Consider the following 21605-nt stretch of genomic DNA (forward strand, 5'->3'; position numbering starts at 1 on the left):
CGGGGGCGGTGCGCGGGCGCACGGTCCGCACGGCGTTTCCTTCCGGGGCGCGGCCCGCACTGGCGCGTTTCGGTTCCGGGCCGGCGCTGCGGGCCCTTCCCACCCCCGGCAGGTGAGCGCGGTCCGGGGAGGGGCGGGCGGAGACGGCCCCGGCGAGAGCTCCGGGACGGCCCCAGGACGGCCCGGGGGGCGCGGGGGGAGGGGCGGGGCCGGGGCGCGGCCGCCGCCCCTCAGCGCGGCGGGGGGGAGCGCGGGGCGGGCCGGGCTGTGCCCCCGCTCGGGGGTCCGGGTGCCGCTGTCACGGCCATGGCGGGCCGAGGGGCAGCGCCGGAGACAGCGGCACCGAGAGCCCTGCAGCGCCGGGGGGGGCACCGCCGGGGGTCGGGCCGGACGGGGAGTCGAGAGAAGTCCCGCTGGGATCTGGGAGGAGCCGAGTCGCGTTGGGTTTGGATATTGGGAAGGAATTCCTCCCTGTGAGGGTGGGGAGGCCCTGGCACAGGTTGCCCAGAGAAACTGTCCCTGCAAGTGTCCAAGGCCAGGTTGGACGGGGCTTGGAGCAACCTGGGCTAGTGGAAGGTGTTCCTGCCCATGGCAGGGGGTGGCACTAGGTGGGCTTTAAAGTCCCTTCCAACCCAAACCATTCTGGGATTCTAAGTTGTTTCTGGTGAGCAGTGACAGGACCCGAGGGAATGGCTGGAGCTGTGTCAGGGGAGGTTTAGGTTGGATCTGGGGAAAGAGTTCTTCCCCCAGAGGGTGGTTGGCACTGACCAGGCTCCCCAGGGCAGTGGGCACAGCACCAAGGCTGCCAGAGCTCCAGGAGGGTTTGGACAACGCTCTGAGGGACAGGGTGGGATTGTTGGGGTGTCTGTGGAGGGCCAGGAGTTGGACTCGATAGTCCTTGTGTGTCCCTTCCAACGCAGCAAATTCTGTGAAGTTGCCCAGTCGTGGTAGATCTGAGCCCAAAAGCTGAGTTTTCAGTCCCTCTGTGCAGCCCCCGAGTGTCTGACAAGGGCCATTCACAGTGATTACCACCTGCTGTGGGGGATCTGCCCCTGTCTTTTCCCTGATGAAGTGAGAATTTCTGTTCTCAGGAGCTGCCTTACACAGGGAAAGGCATTTGCTGAGATAAGTAAAGGCCAAGTCCGAGCTGGTGACACTTCAAATTGCACTGAAAGCTGCTGAGTGTCCCAATGTGTGCCCTGTGCTGACGCTCAGCCCTGAGGGAAAGGTGTGTGCAGGTGATGGACTTCCCAGGGAAGACAGAAATTGGGATGTTATTGCTGAGGTGCAGAAGTTGATGAGAGACCCCCTACCTGTGGGCACAGAAATCACCCTGACAGGGGAATTTGAACCAAGCCCACAGATTTCCCCTCTGCAGCCTCTGAGGATGTTCCCCAAAGTGTATAAAACACAAAGTGCCTCATGAAATACAGGTTCCCCCATTCTGAGGTGGGCAAAGCTCCAGGGGTCTTTTCTTCCTGCCATAAAGGGCTGATGGATTTTCCCTACTTTTGGAGCAGGAGCTCACAGATAATTTTTTGGGCTCCCCTGGGAGCAGCTGCCCTCAGAGCAGGGCCATACCCAGCCAGTTGAGGTCTGATTGCTGTTTTTACCCTTCCTTCCTGTACTTCCTGAGCTCAGCCTCTGCCACTGCCTCGTCTCCCTGGGTGCTTGTGGATTGTTTCACCCTTGCCTTTGCTTCCCTGCCTTAAGAGTATGCTCCGGGGCTTATTGCTTTAGGAACAGGTGTTTTGGGAAGGTGGCAAACCAGGAATGACAAAGCCTGACATCCATGACCATACTTGAGAGCACACAATTCCTCCGTGCTTCATTTTTCCTTTCTTTTTTTAACCTCTCAAGGGGAAGGGGGCAACAAGCTTCCAAACCTTCTCACTACATCAGAAGGAAAAAGGAGAACAAGAAGGCAGTACCCCCACTTCCTCCCCCCCTGCATGTAACTCACAGCGCTCCAGGTAAGACACTGGGGTTCCTGTTTCCCCTGGCTTTGTGTGTTTGAAGTGCTGCTCCCAACACTGTGGAATTGTGCACTGTAGCTCCTTGGGTTTGAGGGGGTTTTATCTCCTAAAGATAGGGAAGAACATCAACCTGTTGGAGTGAGTCCAGAGGAGGGACACCAAGATGATCAGAAGGATGGAGCAGCTCTGCTGGGAAGAAAGGCTGGGAGAGCTGGGATTGTTCAGCCTGGAAGAGAGAAGCCTCTGAGGTGATCTGATTGTGACCTTCAGGGCCTGAAGGGAACTTACAGGAAAGATGGAGAGGGACTGTTTACAAGGACCTGAGTGACAGAACAAGGAGGAATGGCTTCTCACTGACAGAGGGCAGGGTTAGATGGGATATTGAGAAGAATTGGTGAGGCTCTGGCACAGGTTGCCCAGAGAAGCTGTGGAAGTGTCCAAGGCCAGGTTGGATGGGGCTTGGAGCAACCTGGGCTAGTGGAAGGTGTCCCACCCATGGCAGGGGGTGGGATGAGATGGTCATTAAGGTCCCTTCCCACTCAAAGCATTCCATGATTCTGTGACAGGAGAAAGTGAGAAGAAGCCTTAATTCTGGGATTCCTTGGAGTAGGCACTATCAGCCTCAGTATTCTCAGCCTGCCTGAAGTGGTTTTTATACCTGCAGCACTCTGCTCAGTCCTCACTTCAGGTGCCATCCAGCTTGGAAGCCACTCACGCCATGAGTGGGCTTTAACAAGCTTATTTACTTTCTTCTTTTTTGAGGGTGAGTTTACATCTAATTTTGGATCATTCCAAATTTTTACCATATATGGTCAGGGCTCCTTTTCAAACTTTGCCAAAATGCAGTGTGATGATGTGGTGGTGCATCCCCCCGTCCCTGGCCCTGCTGGAAGCACCTCGGAAGCTCCTGATAAGCCTTAACGGACCCGCTGAGCGGTGAAGTGTCCCCTGACTGCACCAGCTGGGCCAGGAGGTGCTCCCTGATCCTGCCAGGAGCTGCTGGGTGGTACAGGTGGGAACAACCAGGAACATCCCAGCCAAGGTGGGGAACAAAGACTGAGCCGTTATCCTTCGGAGCCTCGGTAAACCATTGACCTGGATCGCCGTCCGGGCGGAACGGCACCGCTGGGGATTTGCAGCCCGAGTGGAACAGTCCCATTGTTACTGTGCTTTGGGAAAGAGCCCAGGACTTACAGACTTGGGATATGGCCAGGATGGGAACTTGGTGATGACCAAAGTCAGTGGCCTTGTGACCCTACAAACAGTGGTCGTGAGTGAGGCCCTTTGACTCTCCTGGGCCCCACCTTTTTCTTTCACCCTCCCGTTACATATTTTCTGGCATGTGTCAGAAGTGTCACATATGATGGATATCTTGGGATTAATGACACCCTTAAGATGTCTCGAGGTCAGATGTATGCCGGCCAGCTTTTCAGAAGTCTCAGGAGGATTTAGGTCCCGGTGTCTTCTTCCTGATTCCTGTTGTATGAAGGAGGCATAACAATATTACTTTCCCTTTTCAAAGTGCTTAGAAGGTACGACTGCTGAGTATTTTAATCCATTATGCAATCAGCTGCCTATTTTTAGTACCTGAACCATTTTTTATGTTCTTTTTACAATGCAGATGTGCTTTAATTGAGGCTGACAGAGCAAAGTGTTTCGGGCACCAAAGCGCCAGTAGGGACTGGGGGTCTCTGAGGGGCTGGTTTAGCAGAACGCTGGTGCAGGGTGGTTTGCACAGCACGTAGAGAGCACAGAGCCCTGCCAGGTGTGTGGTAATTCAGTGGGGAGAGAGGTCTCTAAAAATCCCATGTGGAAACAGGTAAAAAAGGTTCTAAATGCAAATGACAGGCTGGCTCTGCTAATGATGGTGTCTCTTCCCCCTTTGCCAGCGCGGTCGTGCACCTGCAACCGGGACAGCCATGGAGAAGAGCGGGAACATTCAGCTGGAGATTCCTGACTTCAGTAACTCTGTCCTGAGCCACCTGAACCAGCTGCGCATGCAGGGCCGGCTGTGCGACATCGTGGTCAACGTGCAGGGCCAGGCGTTCCGCGCGCACAAGGTGGTGCTGGCGGCCAGCTCGCCCTACTTCCGCGACCACATGTCCCTCAACGAGATGAGCACCGTGTCCATCTCTGTCATCAAGAACCCTTCTGTCTTCGAGCAGCTCCTCTCCTTCTGCTACACGGGAAGGATCTGCCTGCAGCTGGCCGACATCATCAGCTACCTAACAGCCGCCAGCTTCCTGCAGATGCAACACATCATAGACAAGTGCACGCAGATCCTTGAGGGGATTCACTTCAAAATCAATGTTGCAGAGGTGGAGGCGGAGTTGAGCCAGACCAGGACGAAGCATCAAGAGAGACCGCCTGAGTCTCACCGGGTGACACCAACCCTGAACCGTTCCCTGAGTCCGCACCACAACACCCCGAAGGGGAGCCGCCTGGGCCAGGTGAGCACAGTGCTGGACATCCGGGAGCTCAGCCCGCCCGAGGAGTCCACCAGCCCCCAGATCATCGAGCAGAGCTCGGATGTGGAAGGCAGGGAGCCCATCCTGCGGATTAACAGGGCGGGACAGTGGTACGTGGAGACGGGGATGGGAGAGCGTGGGGCCCGGAGCGACGACGACGTGCGGGTGCTGGGCGGAGTGCGCATCAAAACCGAGAACCTGGAGGAGTGGCTGGGGGCAGAGCACCAGCCTTCAGGAGAGGACGGGAGCAGTGCCGAGGAGGTCACGGCCATGGTGATCGACACCACGGGCCATGGAGCGCTGGGCCAGGACGCCTATGCCCTGGGCTCCTCCGGGGCCAAAGTGGTCAGGCCAACCAGCACTGAGATCGACAGGTGGGTTTCCTTTGACTCAGTTGCTGACTTTGGCTGTGCAATATTTTCACTTGGCTGGGTTGGTCTCTCTGGAACGTTTCCTCCTTCTGTTTCCTGTAGCCATCTTAAGTGCTGAAGGAGTATTTTTTTCTGGTGTAAAGAAATGCGTCTGGTTTGGGTTATAGTATTTTGTCTGGGTTGTGATGAGACCAGGATTTCCAGCTATAGGGCAGTTCTGTGCATAGGTTGGGATTTGTACCTCAGTGTTTCAGGTGAGGTGGGATTTTTGTTTAAAGAAGGTGTTCTATGCAGCCTCAGTAGATACCAGCTCAGCATGGGGATTGACAAGGTCAAATACAATATGTGTTACCCAAAGTGTCATTGCACTGATGCCTTCTGGTCTGAAAATCTGGGGATGGTTCTGGCTGAGAAACAAGCTGGGCACCATCTGTAAGTCAAGAGCAAATTTTGTCCCCGGTGCTTCAAGGCAGCAGTGGGCCCTGGGTTTACATCTTCTGGAGCAGCTGAAGTGGGGAGCCCAGCGGCCTCTACTGTTGGTTTGATTTATAAGAGAGAGCAGAAAGCCTTTATGTGAAAATGAGTGGTGAAATCTGCTGCGTTTGGATTCTCCATCCATCTGCTTCCCCTCGGCTCGAGTATTTATTTTGTTGCCCTAAGCACGGCCCAGAGAGCGGATCTGATAAAGGGCAGGTCTGTTGGATTGGAGCGGGTTATATTTGCAGGTGTCCCTTCACATCTGCCCCTCTTCTACCTCAGTTCCTCTGGTCCCAGAGAGGAATGGCTACCTGGAAGCAGTGAATATTCTGCCACTTGTTGCCTAATAAATCAGTCAGTGGGAACAATCTTGAGCTGGGCCTTGGGAGAGCAATGCCTTCTACTTCCGTAGCTCTTTTCCAGGGATCAGTTAGTCTCAAGCATCTCTTCTTGCACTGCACTCAGTATCCCCTGTTTCCCACCTGGAGTCCATCACACCCTTGTGTTTCACTTTGGGGAGCAGCAGGAGGGTGTGGGTGGTGGATGAGAGTGCCCTCAGAGAAATGGTTTCTGCTCCTGCTGTGCAGTTCCAGAGTCACCGGGCCTGTGTTGGTTTACTCCTGATAGCAACCCCAAAGCTCTCTGTCACTGAATTGGAAGCCAAATGACTCAGTTTTATTTTCAGATGTTAAGACTGCACCCACATGCCAGTATGACTTGGTTTTTCCTTTATACTTGCGCTGTTCCGCCTCCTGTGTGTTAGCTGGTGAGATTGAAGAGATGCTGTACAGGTGCCTCCACTGCACACCTGTTGTTCTAAACACCGTAGTGACCTGATGCCCATTAAAAACTCCATTTACACTCTTCCCCCACCCTACAGATTTAGCCCTTCTGGCAGCATGGTTGCTGTGACTGAGCGGTACAGATCAAAAAGCGAGTCTCCCGGGCGGATGGATGAGCCCAAGCAGCCCAGTTCCCAGGTAGGCAGATCAAGAGGTTTGCAAGTAAATGTTGACTCGGAGGTGAAGGGGGCTGTGTTGTGATGAAGTGTGTCGTATTTTATATTTGCAAGCAGTACCATGGGTGAAACAAGGACCTTTTGCTATTGCGAAGGGTTTAGTTGCTCACACTGAGAACATCTGCTGGCTGTGTACGATTTAAAACTGATTGTGGTCACTTGGGATTTTGGCCAGATACCTGGAAAACACAAGGAGTTTCTCTTGTTGTCTGAGGGTGTAAATATCCACCTTCATTCTGGGCAGGCCACCAACTCCTGAGGAGAAATCCCATTTGCCTGCAGAGCTGGATCTGCCCTGAAACACTGGCAGCAAATGCCTGAGCTGAGGGAGGAGGTGTGGCTTGGCTTCTGTGGAAGACTGAGGGGTGACAGCAGCTGAACCTTTCCAAAAAGCCCTCCAGGCACTACACCCACCTTTGGGGTGGAGAGTCAAAGGGCTGTGGATTTGTGCAGAGGTTTCTGTCTAATTCCCAAGGCACTGTGTTGCACAGCAGAATTTGCAACGTATAAAGGAGCTCTGAATTTTCTGCTTTCTTGGGCACAGTTTTGGGGTAGGAGGGAGAGAAATGCAGAAACGGGAGGGCAGTGGGGAGTGCAGCAAGGTGGGACAGTGGTAATACCTGTACCTAATGATTTTGGTCTAGTTTTGTTGCATACAGTGAGTGTCACAGTGACACTGTAGTACAAATGTGTCTGCCAACACAGTGCAGAAGGACTCTGTGAGCCTGACAAATAGGGAATGTGTCAGTGTGTAAGCAAATGACTTGGCTGGAGGCAGGTTGAGGAGTTACCAGGCTGCTTTGCTCTTCAGTAAGACCAACTGAAGCAATGGGGAAAAAAATCATGATTGCTGTCTGCTGCCTCTGTAATACACTTCCATAAAACAACAGATACCTTTTTGTTCCTGTTTCTCCAAAGCTTTGTTTTGTGTCCTTAGAAGACATTGAGAAAATTTCAGGTCAAACTCACCCTCCAGGGGCAATGTGACATACAAAGCAATTCTAGCTCTTCCTGCAGAAAAGCTGCTCTTATTTCTGCATTGTGAAATGGCCTCAAATATAAAACCTGAGGCTTTACACACACGGGGAGGTCTCATCACCCTCCACTCTCCTGGCATTGCCGTATCCATACTAAAAGAGCCTGCCTGTGATCCCTGCCCAGTGGCAGCGGCAGAGTGGAAAGGAAGTACCAGAGCTCTGTGCATGTCCTTGAGTCCTGAGCAGCTTCCCTGTGCCTGCATGGCCGGATTCAGCAGCACCTGGCATCCGTACAGTGCTGCTCACACGGCCCTGGCCACCAGAGGAGGGACCCTCCTGCTGTTACACGTTCTCTGTGCTTGGCACTGCTGGGAAGCAGCGTTGGGAGAGCAATCCCCCAGCACAGAGCATTCCGGAGTCGGTCTGTTTGTGCTCCATCGGAAGACAATGGCCAGAAATGTCTGTCGTGGTTCAGGGTTGCCTTTGGTTGTTTGTCTGTGTGGCTTTGGAGAACACAGAGGAGCCAGCGAGGAGTTGGGCTGGGTCACACAGCCAGGCAGGCAAAAGTGACTCCTTATAATAAAATGAGCCCTGAGTGACACCTGAATAGATATCTCAGTGAGGTGTGAAGTGACACCTCAAGGGTTCAAAGTACCGTTTGTAGTTTGTTCCACCTTTGTTTTAAAAAGCAAGCTCATCAATTGGCTTCCTGTTTTTAACCTTCAGTAAGTAAAACAGAAGGTGGCATACAGTATTTTAATAAAACTGGCCCAGATTTTTAAAAAAGTAACAAGTATTGACACACGTGGCCCACAACTCCATTGGTGACCAAGCATGCTCATGACAAGGACTGTCTTTTGTTCCCCAGATCCAGGGAATGACTTGGCAGAGGGGGCCTCTGTAGCCGTGGTTTCTAATTGATTGCTCATTTGTCTTCAGCCCCAAGGCCCCAGTTAAGCACTTAAATATGTGCTTGAGGTTGCAGACATTAGTGCTGCTGATTTTGAGGTTTGGCAGGAGCTTTACTGGTTGGACTGGGGCGTGATCTTCTTCTCTGCAGTTTGTTTTAGGCTGCTTGTTATTTAAATCTCTGCTGTTTCCTTGGCAGGGGGAGGAATCAGCCATGCTTGGAGTGAGTGGTTATGTGGAGTATCTGCGGGAGCAGGAGGTTTCCGAGCGCTGGTTCCGGTACAACCCGCGGCTCACGTGTATTTACTGCGCCAAGTCCTTCAACCAGAAGGGCAGCCTGGACCGGCACATGCGGCTCCACATGGGCATCACCCCCTTTGTGTGCCGCATGTGTGGGAAGAAGTACACCCGCAAGGATCAGCTGGAATATCACATCCGCAAGCACACGGGCAACAAGCCCTTCCACTGCCACGTCTGCGGCAAAAGCTTCCCTTTCCAGGCCATCCTCAACCAGCACTTTCGCAAGAACCACCCTGGCTGTTTGCCCCTGGAGGGGCCCCACAGCATCTCCCCCGAGACCACAGTCACCTCCCGGGGGCAGGCGGAGGAGGAGTCCCCTCCGCAGGAGGAGGCTGTGGCTGTGGGGGAGACAGCACAGGGATCTGTGTCCACCACTGGGCCGGATTGAAACACGACTGCGGAGTCCGGGGAGAAAGGACCGTCTTCCCTTTCTTGGCTCTCCAGAGTCAGCACCAACCTGGCAGGCTGGTACTGTAATTAGTGCAATGCCACCACTGGACAGAAAGAAGCTCCCAAGATGTTGCCAAAATAGAAAAATCTCTTCTCTCTCTCTCTCTCTCTCTCTCTCTCTCTCTCTCTCTCTCTCTCTCTCTCTCTCACACACACCCACACACACACACTTAGAGTGTTAAACGTTTTTCTCCCTCATTCCTCCTCCTCTTGGAGAAAAACAGAACAACTGTGTCAATCAACTTCTTATTCAGGGATCGACAGGATTTTAAATTTTTTTACTGTTCCGTAGTGACCTGGGACAAGCAGTCATTTGTATTTCTGGACAGCCCTGTGGCCCAGCAGCCAGGCCCCGCCGGCGGTGCCGGTAGCAGCCCTGTGGCCCCACAGAGCCATATCCGCTGGTCCCGCTCGAGGGGAGAGCAGGGGCAAGGGCCCGTTGCCTTTCTCCCTTGCCCAGGTAGAAAACAAAAAGACTGTCCTGGTGGAGCCTGCCTTGCCCAAGTGTATTTATCCCTGTCTTATTTTTTGTGTGTTTCTTTACATTTTTGTTTAAACTGTTACTTCAGGGCTTTTGGCCTTGCCCGTTCCAGGCGCACGGCCTCAGTGCCCTTTGTTAAAGCAGGCACGGCTCCAAGGCAGTATTCCAGAGGTCAGCAAGATGTGAAGGAAGCACTTGGGCTACTGAGAGTGGGATTTAGCAGCTGTGAAGTTTGTGTGAGGCGCTGATGCCTTGGGAGAAGGGCTGGAGGGGTCTTCCAGAGGAGGTTGTCTGCTGGTGCAACTGGAGAGCTCAGAGCTCTCCGATGTCCCGGCTGGAGCGCTGCCGTGCTCCAGGGGTTGCTGAGGGTTAGACACAGATTTTCTGGAGTGGCTGAATTCCGGAGTTAAAGGCTGGCTACCAAAGTCCTCCTTCACCCCTGCTCCCCCCTCGACACGCACTTATCTTTTATAACAGCAATATGTGATACAGAAATACTGCAATGCTGTCGTCCCAGCCAAGCAATCGTGGGTGGTTGCTTTTAAACCTGTTTCTACAAACTACTTTGATAACTTTTTTAATCAATGAAATGCAAAAAGAAAAGAAAACTCTACCTTATTTCCTTGTAAAAGTTCAGGAGACTTAAAAGTGAATGGTTCCTAGAGCAATCACAACTCTGTCCCCTTGCATGGACTTCAAGATTTTTGTATTCTGAGCAGCTCTGATGTTTAGAGCAAGTTTAGCAAACCTGGAGAGATGTGCCTGCGTGTGTATTGTAGGTGTTTGCACGGGCTTACGTGGTTCATAACCGGAACAGCATGGGACAGGTAGATAAGTGCAAATATTCTGACATCTTTTGAAGAAGTCTTTTAAAGAAAATATGCAATATTTTAAGAGTTTTCTCTGGTTCTGATGCCAAGTTGTTCATGACGGAGGGGGGAAATGAACGACAGGTTGTGTGGATCGGGTCTGGTAAAGGAGTTCTCTTGAGGATGTAAGATAAAGGAAGGGTGAAGTTCTGATCCTTAAGGCGATGGAAGGAACAAAGAGACATTGGAAAAGAAATACACTTCATCTTGCTTCAGCTAGAAAGCTGGGTGAGTGGTTGGAACAGGGGCTTGGTGGGCAGGAGACTGACCACGTGACAGCAAAGCTTGACCTGCAGTCAGACTGCACAATTTTGGACACATGGAAACATCTCCAGCCTTTGCTTTCCCCACTTTCAAATTGGGACTCAGGATCATTTTCATGCCCCTTTAGAGGGAAGAATTTGGGGAAGGGTGATGTATTCTTGCCTCACTTTACAGATCATTTTTATAAGTGAGGGGTCTCACTGTTCCTCCCATCTCTCTCTCAAAAAGAGACGTGACTCTAACGTGTTTTTGTGTGTGGGAAAAGCTTGGTGCCAGGATCATATGTAACAGGGAAGTGCTCCTAAGAGAGGAACCTTTGCAGGTGTCCTGAGCCAGGCACCTGCAAAGCACCATTTCATTGACCATTTCAAACAGGAAAGCTGATATTTCACCTCCGTTTTCCTTCTGTCTCTTCCTCCTCTCCTGTCAAGTGCATCGTCACACGGGGAGTGATTTGGCCACCCGAGGGACCAGCCCCGTCAGGTTTCCTGGTGAAGGTCAAGCAGGATGGTACCCAAACAGTGAGGTTGCAGTGGCAGAAGATGAGGTGAGAGGGTGGCCAAGGTAGGTTTTGTTGCAATCGAGGTGTGGGAAGGAGTGGAGATGTGCTGCTTTAGTCATAGCTTTTGAAGTTACCAAAAATGAAAAAAAAAAAGAGTTAAAGACTTTGAAATCCTATCCTGTTCACACTAGAGAGCATCAAAAGTTACTTTTAGTTGCTTAAAAGATTTTTAAGTGTTTTAAAATAGAAATTTTAAAAGAATACTACCAAACTATAAAAACATAAAATTATTTATATACATATATTATATATAAATATAGTGGGAAAGTTTCCCTGCTAAGCTTGCTGTGAAGAGAAGGGTGAAGGTGCAGTAACTGCTACACAAGCAACATTTTTCTGAGACAGATGGCAACCGTAGCGAAGAAGGGCTGACATAAAATGGTGACTGCCTTTATTCCCATGGCATAGCTGTGAGTTTCTTGAGCAGGTTTGTGTTTTACTGTATTGATACTGTGAACAGAGGAGCATCCGGACAGCCCAGGGTGCCAATGGTGTGCCCTGTTTGCTGATTCACTATTTTAATTGGCCTGGTGAAAACCATGAAATTGGTCCTTCATATCCTACTAGGCTGAAAAACAAAGCTTGTGAAAGGTTTTTATTTTTTTTCCTCCTTTATGTTTGCTTTTGGTTTTGGTTTGGTTTGGTTTTTGTTTGTTGTTGTTTTTTTTTTGGTGCAGAGGTTGCCACTGTATAAATGATCATTTCTGATTGCATGCAAAAGAGCCAATTCTTGCCCAGGCCTCACTGAGGTGAAGTTTATAGCTTGTAGCTAGAGTCAGTATAAGGTATGGTAGTGGGAATCATTTTAATATTATTTCTGTACATTTAATGGATGCGTATGTATGTGTGGGAGTCATGGTGTCTCTAATACGTCTTGAACATTGCTGAAAGCACTTCAGACCCGTCCACACTGGACGGCGGAACCAGTTCCGAAGGAATCGTTATTGAACATTTCTTTCAGTGCTTGACCTTCTCGGTGCAGATAAGGGCAAGATTTGAGGAAAAAGGGGTTGGAGGTCATGTACGGTATGGAAAAACCTCATGTGAATTTCCTGGCAGTGGTGTAGCTACTCAAGAGGTGCTTTCCCAGCAGAATGCTGCCGTGTTCTGTTGCCTCTCCACTGGCACAGCTCTTCTCAGTTGCACCGAAGCTGTGGAGAATCAGACGTCAACTCTTCAAGTGCGAATGCTTCTGTGATGGGTTGAGGCACAGCTTTGCATTCCCACGTCTAGCTGCAGCTTTTCCTGCCAAAACTGTGATTTCAACTGTGATTTAAGGAGGATGTGAAGAGAACTCTGTCATGTTTTAATACCTCTGTACCTAGCATTTCTGTCCGCTTCAGAGTTAGGGCTGACTAACCCATTTGTTTGCTTGCCTCAGGCAACAGGGAGAACACACTCTGGTTTCGCAGTTTGTTTTCTCGGAGAGGAAACACATTTCTTAGTTCTTTGCTGCCAAGGAACTCACCTCCCAAATGTGAAGAGTTGTGATTATCTCCTTAAGCCTGCAGCAAGCCCTGGTGCCAAGTCACAGCCGAGTGACGTGATGGTTGCCGTGGCTGTTCCTGCTGCTGCCAGGTTCCCTGTGAATAGCTGTGAAAATAACCAGAATTGTGTTATACTGTGCTGCTGCTTTGGGAAAAAGCTAAACCTCTTCCTCTCAGGAGGATGACCGATGGGAAGCTGGGAAAGGGAGAAAGGAGAAAGTCTTTTTGCTCTCTTGCAATGGGAGTGCGTGGAAACAAATTGTGCTTTGTATTTCCAGCAGCTAGAGAGGGATGAATGAGAGGCTTTATGGAATGTGAATTTGTAACAGGAGGCTGAGAACATGCTTAGAGCCACTTAGTAAGATGGCAGAGCTGTCAGCCTGGTGAGAGCCAGAGCAACCAATGCAGATGGGCAGTCCCTGGCTTATCGTCCCAGCACTGCCCACCATCAGGTCAGTCCTTGGACTTACTGACACCTTCTCCACAATGTTCTCAAGCTGTGACCTGTATAATTCAACTTTCAGAAGTTTATGTGCCTGAAGAAGGGCAGGAGGAACAGAAAGCTGCTGTTCCCATTTGACAGCTATCCAGAGCTGGAATAGCACTGGGAACAAGCTGTGGCCTGGCTGAAAGGCATTGTGGGGCTGGCTCAGCAGGGAGGGCACAGAGCCAGGAGTTCAGCCCTCTGTGGGATCAGGGTTGAAATAAATGGACAGGACAGCTCTCCCTGCTTGTCCTGCTCGGTGGCTATTTCCATTCCACATCTCTGCGGTGGAAACATCACTTAACATGCTCCTTTCAGCCAGTGATTCCAGGCCTGGTCTTGGAGCTGGGTCCTTCTGTGCCTTTGGGTGATTCAGCCCTAAGGAGGCCTTGGCAAGAGCAGAGTTGCAGCTTTTATTTGCTTCTGACTTCTGCAGAACCCAAGGTATAAATAGGAAGACAACTGCAAAGGTTGGGGTGGAAGGTGGCTTGGGAGGTACACAGGGTCATGTTGAGGACCAACAAAACTAGCACTTAAAATGATTTAAACTTTATCAAACTCTAGTCTTTGATCTGTGACATGCCTGCCAATTTAGCTGTGCCAGCATCCAGGTGTTTCTGCAGATTAGTGACACCAAATGCTGTTCTTGCTCTGCTGGAAATATTTTGGGGATGGGAGGAGTCCCTGCTCATGGCAAGGGGATTGGACTAGATGACCTCTAAAGGTCCCTTCCAGCCCAAACCATTCAGTAAGTCAAGGAGCTGTAATTCAGGAGACTTTTTGGGCTCTCAGTTTTCCCTGGGAGCTGAGCCTGTGGCCAAGACTGCAGTTGGAAGGTCTGGGATCTGCTGATGTAGCCGAGTCTTTACTCCTGCCATGAGATGAGAGCCATGCACAGAGCTCTGACATCTGCAGTGGAAGGGCCTAAAGAGGAGCTCAGCATCCTTAATTTGGTCATTGTCATTCAAGGGATATTTTAATATAAAATACGTACATACACATATATGTACATTTATATATATGTATTTGTAACCAAATAAAAGCTAGACCTATGCAAACACTACTGGCTGCTGCTTGAAACTAAAGTCTGCCAGAACATTTTGGAATAGAGTAGGCTTGGAGGAGACTTGCTGTGATTAGTTTGTTTTTCTTTTTTTAATAAAGTGCAGCAGACCAAAGTTTTGCTGCAGTTAGTCTTACTAGAAATTTAGGTTATTCCTAACCTGGAACTCGCTCAAGTGGGTTATAAAATTATCTGAAGAGTCCGACCATCTCTAAAATATTTCCATCTGCTGAAAGGCTTTGGCTTGGCAAACATAGGGAAACACAGAGGCTGGGACTAGGAGATATTAAAGGTGATGCTTGGGCTGATAGAAGTAGCATCAAGAAAGGACTTGGGAGCATTTTCTTTTGAACGTAAGATTGAGTTGACTTCTAGGAATCATCCTACTTGGGAAAGCATCCATTGCTGAGGTGGAGGCAGAGATCAGAGCATCCTTGGGATGAATTCTGGTTTTGATGGAGATCTTCCTGCTGAATCTGATTGTTCCAGAGTTTAGTCTACTGGGAGAAACTTCATGTGGTTTCTTTGTGTCAGATCCGATCTTTGCTTTTAGGATTAACTGCAATATATCTCTAACCTTCAGTTACCTTTGGCTTTTTATTCCTGGGACTGTAGAAAATTCAGGTTTCCCATAACATTATCCTCATCCCAACTGTGAACAAGTTACTACTGCTTCTTATAATTTATTGTCTTTCTGTTCCTGAACGTCTGTGTGATCCGGCTGGTCGCCAGCACCACCTTCCAGTGCTTCATTAGCTTTTATGCACAGGGAATTGTTGCAATGGATAAGTTGAGCATGCTAGTTGGAAGAGTAGAAGCCTTTGGAGAATGACTTTTGCTTCCTCTAGCTGTCATTAGGGAGTGCACACACACATACTGTATATACATATATATATATATATACATACATATATAAAGTGTTTCAGTATAAACTCATTTAGCATTATTCTTATTTAATTTATATTTTAATCCAGTTGTAAACCAAAGTATTACAGCTTGTGGGAAGACGTGTCTCGGAAATAGGAGGAACCTTAGGAGATTGGAGCTCTGAAAGGTTTTTGCTGATGAAAACATGGATATGAATAAGACTTAAGAACCTGTGCTGCTGAATCCTAGGGATTTGCAGCCTTGGAAGGATTTGAGACTCGCTGGGTAAAGTTGGATGGTGGAACCTTCTGAAGGTGTTTTTCATGGTCCTTAATGGTTTTGTAGGAAAACAAGTATGTCCTGGCAAGGCTAGAAATAAAAAAGGGAGAAGGCAGAAAATCAGTGTGGTCTGGCACAACTGGGGGCTGGAGAGAGGAAGCCACAAAACCAGTCACTGATGCATTTAGTGTCTAATTGAAAGTTTTAGAAAATGAGCAGTTGCTATTTACTGATGTCTAGAGGTGGTTGGGGGTTGTTTGAGTAACTTCTGTGGAGGTGCATGCTCTGCTCTCACCAATGGGAAGAAATTATGGGTTCAGTGATAAAATCATGCTGATTTTTCTGTGCCAAGGAGTAATTGCCTTCCCGAGGAATGAGCAAGCGCTAAGAACAAATTCAGCTCTAACAATCTCCCACAATCTTGGCAGCAGCTCTTGCTTCCTCTAGGGAGGAGGGAGACAGTTGAAATAAGAGGGTTCATCTGGTGTCAGCCCTGTCTGGAGCTGGTGGCGCTAGAACCCGCCTGGGTTGGGTAGAATAGGTGAAACAGCAGCAAAGTATCACTGCGAAAAGAGGAGTGCGTGTGTCTGGCACGCCGTGGATGTCATGGACAGAGAAATGCCAGGTTTGGAACCTGCTTGTGGGCAGGAGCATTCAGAAAACCCTGTGCAAAGATCCTTATCCTGGAGATGAGAGCTGAACAGCACCAGTGTTCTCCATCCTGGAGTGTGAATGGTAACAAAGGAAGGCGAGTCCCCAGGGGGCAGATGTGAGGATTCCAGAAACTCCATCGGAAGGAACTGAAGGATGGGAGGTGCAGACTGGGAAGGGCAGTGCCAGTCAGATTTGAAAGTGCCGTTTTCTGAGTGTTGGGTTTTCTAGCATGTGTTGCAGACTGGAGTTTGCTTTTGTGTCAGTGCTCTCTCCTTTAACTGTGTCACTGCTCCTGTTTAAACTCCGCAGAGAAGACAGAGCCAAACCCTTCTCAGAGGCACACGGTGCAAGGAGGAGTAGCAGTAGGTGGAAGTTTATACAAAGGAGCATAAGATTAGGTATTACAAGGTATTTTTTTCACCATGAGAACAGCCAAACAGCATTGGATCAGGTTGTCCAGAGAGACTGGGAAATCCCCATCCTGGGATAGTGCAGCCTCCAGGTTCCTGTTTCCATTAGACTACACCAAGCTGTGTTTTTGTTACTTTCTTGGGGTTTTTTTAGTATTATAATGTACAAATGGGCAGCTTTAATGGGCTTCCTAGTTCATATCAGTTAAGCTTTTGAAACATATTCAGGTATCTTTTAAATACTGCTGTGTAAGTTGTTTAATCTGACATATTCTGATTTATTATTTTACTGCAGTTATCTAAGGCAGTACTTAAAAAAAAATCAGTGCATTAATTTTTTTGCAGACTGTCAGCTGTGTTAAACCTCCAGCTTAGTTTTTATTAATGTATTTAACCCCCTCTCCCTCAGATCTATGGTGAAATGCCTGCATTATTTTTACATTGCAGTGAGGCTTATTTATTGAAACCTTTCCACTACCTTTGCAGTCAGACCCAGTACCATTGGCTATGAAACTGTGAAACTAATGAGAAATGAAAAATGAAGCTGGATTAGTTAGTTTTATTGCTGGTCATAAAATACAGAAAGCAGCAGTATAAAGGATAAAATACAATTGGAATTAGTTACTCAAATCATAGAATCACAGAATGGTTTAGGTTGGAAGGGACCTTAAAGCTCATCTCGTTCCAACTCCCCTGCCATGGGCAGGGACACCTTCCACTAGAATTCCAAGAGAAGTTACTGAGTCTGGGGTGGGGGGAAGAATCACAAAACTATGTCTGAGAAACAAATTTTAACGTGATGATGTCACTTCACTGGTTCTCTGTTTGGTCAAGTGTAAAAGCTGTTTCTTGAGACGAGGAGGTTCCCCGGGGTCCGCTCGTTCACCTATGTGTCTTGGGCATTGGTTTGATACGGGGGTTTGTGCTCCCTGGTATTATTTTCTGAGAGTTTACGTGTCTAAGGAAACTCTCTGGATTACTGTGAAGCTTTTCCTTAATCCTCCGTGCACGTGCATTGGTAACTGAACACAAGTCTTGGCTGCAAGAGGTGGGAGGCAGGTGGGAGGTGCCGTTCCACGGTGGGCACCAAGGAGGGGGGCACAGTGCAGTTCTCCTGCTGGCAGATGGGATTTGGCAAGGGGAGTGATGACCTGGCCCCACTGTGGCTGTGCCCAGTCCAGGGGGGTCTTTCAGTCGGCTGCACCCCTGCCAGGGTCAAGGTGAGGTTGGTTTGTGGAGGCTGTTTGCAGGGCAGCCTGGATCTCCTCTGCTGCAGGCGCAGGCAGTGATGGTGTAGGTGGCCTGCAGGTACTTTTCTTACATGTTAGAAGGTCTCCTAAGCCAGGGCTGTGTCGCTGAGGAAGCAGCCCAGGTGGAGTGTGGGTGAATTTGGAATGGAGAGCAGAATTTGTCATGCCCTTCGCTTCAGACTAACTGCCTGGGCTCCCCTGAGGCGCTGGCCTGGGTCGAAAGCTGACCCCAGGCAGCTTGCAGGGCTCCACTGTCCCAGGGCGAGGACTGTGAGGGATATTGTGCAGGGAGGGGGGAGTGTTGTCATCCCAATAACACATTTGTTCTGTGTCCATGTCTGTAACATTGCTGACAGTCAGGACAGGCCAAGGGCTGCGAGAGCAATCCTTGGGGGCACAGTGGGGACTGTTTTGAATAAGCTCTTTTAGAAGCTGAGTTAGGAGGAAAACATGAAGCTGTGCGTTCTTGCAGGAACGTACCCTTATCTCGTACCTCACACTTGCAGGGAGGGTTAGGGAAGGATGGGGAGACTGGATCAGAGGGTAGTTCTTGAAAATAGAAGCAAGATATTCAAAGTACTGCTTTAGTCTGAAAAGGGAAGAGAACCAATGCAGTTTTCCCAGGCATATTCCTAGTGTGTTAAACACTACCTGGAGCTCCCACGAGCTGTGTCCCTGTTGTCCCCCAGAGCTCCCCTCCTTTCCCTGGTGTCACCTCACTTTCCCTGGACAACACTGTGAATATGATACCAGTAGCTCTTTGTAACGTTTCCATTAAAAGTGCCCGGAGCAGGAAACGCTGTCCTGCTGCAGGAGCACAGGCTGTGACCCCCCCCCCCCAAACAGGGCACGGATGGTTGAGCCCTTCCCTGCGGAGCGGTGGGAGAGGATTGTAGGAGTTCACGAGGGAAGTGGCTTTGTATAGCAATTTGCTAATCAAATTTGATTTTGTAACAAACTAAACTGACAATCAATTTCTAAAATATAAAAGCCTCTTAGAGGGAATAGTCAAGTGTATCTTCACCAGAAAGATTTAACTGGGATAACTTAATAAAGAGCACAGGATTTTTTCCCTTTTTTTTTTTTTTGTTTTTTTTAAGCAATCACTCCAGAAATGGAAGCAGCAGATTCACAGGACAATAACTACCTCTCTCTCTCAGAGTGCTGAGGTTACCACACTACACACTCGAGCAGCAAAGCTTTCACTTCAAAGCGATTTGTTTTCCTTACCTCTGTGTTTCAGAAATGCAGGTCTGCTCTGTAAAGTGACTCTATGAAAATGGCATCTGGCAGGAGCAGCGGGAGCCCCTCGGAGTCCAGAGTCCTTCTCAGCCTCCAGTTCCTTGCAGTGACCTTTGCAGGTTGGCTCTGGGGGTGTGACAGTTCAGGGGGGCTTTGTCACCTCCCCGGGTGCTGCACAGCAGTGAACTGTCCCGTGGGCTCGGCGTCCTGCACTGGGAAATTAGTCAGTGGTGGGAAAGGTGAGAGGAGAATCCATCTCCCTCTTGCCTCCAAGGGAGCAGGCAGCATTAAAAAAAAGCAATAAGATAAAAATACAAACACTTTTATATGTTGTTCATTAGTCAGCAGATCTGACTCTGCAAATTTATATATATATATACACAAACACATGCAGAGAGCAGATCTGTTGTGTGAAAAGGTGCCATTTTTTTCTAACCAGAGTCCCTTTCCAAACTAGAACAGCACTTTAAATAGGTTCCTCTTTAAAAAAAAAAAAAATTAAAAAAAAAAGAAAATCCTTTACTGCAGCAATGCACTTTAACTGGTCAGACGAGTACAGCTGTGGCTGGCCTGGGACACAGCTGGATGGGCAGGCAGCTCCTGGGCAGCCAGAGCCCGGGGTGAGCCAAGTTGCCAGACCCTGGGATGCCCCCGGCAGCCCAAAAGCCACGGCAGCTCTACCTCGGGAGTCCCGCGGGCTGGGCCAGCCCTGCAGGGACAGACCTGCCACCACCCCAGGGCAGCCCCGCCCGGCCGAGCACTGACAGGGCTGGGCCCTGGGGGGGCTTTGTCATCGTTCCAGAGAACCCACCCTTGCCTCTAAAGCAGATTTAAACCCCGTTTTTAACAGGTCAGAAGTTGCACCCAGTTACAACCCAGCTGAGCTCAGCTGCACAGCAGAGCCAGAGGAAGTTGTTACTGGGGCTGTGGGGTTTTTCCATAATGTGGATATGGAGCCCTTGTCAGTTCAGTATTCTTTTTTTTTTTTTTTTAAATGCAAGTTTGTGTCTCCCACATTGATTCTGCTCTGAGCTGGTTTGCAGAGTAACCCTTTGTAACAGAAACTGTGCTGTCACCTTCAACTGTTGGCCTATAAATCAAACCTTTTAGGACAGGTGTCCTAACACTCAAGACTTACTTTCACAGTTAAGAAATTTCCTGCTGTACTAATTATTCTCTTTTTTTTTAATTTTATTTTTGGTTGTAATCCTTATTTCAAGAAGAAAAAGTCAGTGTTCAGACTAGTCTGCAGTAGGTGGAAGAGTGAGCCTGCTGTGTGTAACTTGTGGATATCAGACTGTTCTTCAGTGATTTTCCAAGCTGTTCCCAAGCTGGTCCTCCAGCACCACTTCCCTTTTCCTCCTCTAGCAGGTGTTGGCAGACAGTGGCCAATGGCAAACAGGGACAGCCAGAGCTGCTGGAGAGGGGTGGGCAGGGGTGGCAGAGGGGAACCAGAGTTGGGGAAGGGGGAAATAAAACCAAGGTAGAGGGACTGTACAATTGCATTGAAAGCAGTTTAGCAAAAAGCGCTCTCGTCGGACAGCTTTAAGAACAATGTGAATGAAAACTTAGCAACTTGGGTAGGAATCTTGGAAAATTCTATAAATGTATACTTGAAATTCTGTTTGTATTAAAAAAAAAATAAATCGCATTTTCTTCTTTCTTTTAACACTGTGTAAAAGAACATTATGCATGTGAGTGGTTTGAGAATTAAATGGTTTAATACTCAGATCCTTGTCTGTGTCGTGGAGCTGACTGGTGTGACCCAGTGTGGGTTTTCTCAGCCATGGTGGGAGATCCTGGTCCCTGCTGTGGGCAGCACTGCACTGCCCAGTTTGGGAAAGATTGGGCAGTGCCAGGCTGCTGTTCCTGGCACTTGAGATGGCTTCTGTCCTGTCTGGGATGAGCTTTGTCTCACCACTCAGCAGGCTCAGCCCATTCTGGTCTCACCAGGTGGAACAGGCACAATGCCCTCTGGATGTTTTCCCAGCTGTCAAAGGCAGGGGAAACACTGTGGTTCAGTGCCATGCTAGAGATCCCCAAGCACTGTCTCAGCCCTCCTCCTTCACCAGCCTCCACCTCCACAGCCTGGAGCACAACTGAAGAAGGCAGAGGTTGCAGGGTTGTGTTCTCTCAACGAGGTGAGCAGGCAAAAGATGGGATCCAGCAAGAAAAGCCACAGCGGCGACTGCCCGAGGAAGGCAGGGAGAGGAAGAGCTGCTTTCTGAGCCCTTAGTTATTTCCAAAATGCTCCCCCTTTTCTCCCAGGGCCTCAGACATCTGTGACACTCTCAGCTTCTTCCCAAGGTGTTACTCCAGGCAGGCAGGTGAGCCCAGAAAGGACGGTGCCTTGCGGGGGTGCAGGGGTTGCTATAGCTGGAGGAGGTGGCTCTCTGTGTCCAAACGCATGTGCCACTCAGAACACAAACACAGATGCTCAAACTTTCCTCCTGGGAGCAGGAGAGTGAGTCCTGCAAACCCCTATGGCTTCCAAAACCAGAGACCCAGTCACCAAACCCCTGTCATGGCAGCTCTGAGTTAACTGCAGCACAGTTTGGCTGCTGTGGCCATTGCTGCTTAGAGAAGCCTTTACAGAGGTGGGTGTTTCACTGCTCCTACCAAATCCAGACTAAAGGGCCCACTGGGGAGGGACACCCACTGGTGTTTTCGCAGCTGTCTGCAAAAAACACTTCTGTCACCTGTGCTGTCACTGCCCTTTTGGTTTGAAACAGCTGCCTGAAATGCAG

The 21605-nt window shown here is 49.4% G+C and overlaps 1 protein-coding gene across 4 annotated transcripts; it reads left to right on the forward strand.

Annotated features, from left to right (window-relative positions):
• The first annotated feature begins 45 nt into the window (after positions 1-45).
• Positions 46-20587, forward strand: ZBTB37 (zinc finger and BTB domain containing 37). Of its 4 annotated transcripts, none has more exons than XM_032697074.1 (6): positions 46-112; positions 1861-1973; positions 2793-3213; positions 3866-4818; positions 6173-6272; positions 8396-20587. In XM_032697074.1, the coding sequence occupies exons 3-6, from the start codon at positions 3205-3207 to the stop codon at positions 8882-8884; spliced, it is 1551 nt and encodes a 516-aa protein (XP_032552965.1). In that variant the 5' UTR covers positions 46-112; positions 1861-1973; positions 2793-3204; the 3' UTR covers positions 8885-20587. The 4 variants fall into 4 exon arrangements, with proteins under 4 accessions (XP_032552965.1, XP_032552968.1, XP_032552967.1 ...); XM_032697077.1 differs by having other exon boundaries at positions 2793-3058; XM_032697076.1 differs by lacking the exon at positions 2793-3213.
• Positions 20588-21605: the final 1018 nt, after the last annotated feature.

The sequence above is a fragment of the Chiroxiphia lanceolata genome, chromosome 9, assembly GCF_009829145.1.
Source record: "Chiroxiphia lanceolata isolate bChiLan1 chromosome 9, bChiLan1.pri, whole genome shotgun sequence".
In the NCBI taxonomy this organism is placed as follows: domain Eukaryota; kingdom Metazoa; phylum Chordata; class Aves; order Passeriformes; family Pipridae; genus Chiroxiphia; species Chiroxiphia lanceolata.

What these genes read in the sequence shown, in the direction of transcription:
- ZBTB37 (XM_032697074.1), top strand. An exon ending in ACCAGCACTGAGATCGACAG is followed by an intron (nt 4,819 to 6,172) that starts GTGGGTTTCCTT and finishes CCCACCCTACAG; the next exon opens with ATTTAGCCCTTCTGGCAGCA. An exon ending in CCAAGCAGCCCAGTTCCCAG is followed by an intron (nt 6,273 to 8,395) that starts GTAGGCAGATCA and finishes TTTCCTTGGCAG; the next exon opens with GGGGAGGAATCAGCCATGCT.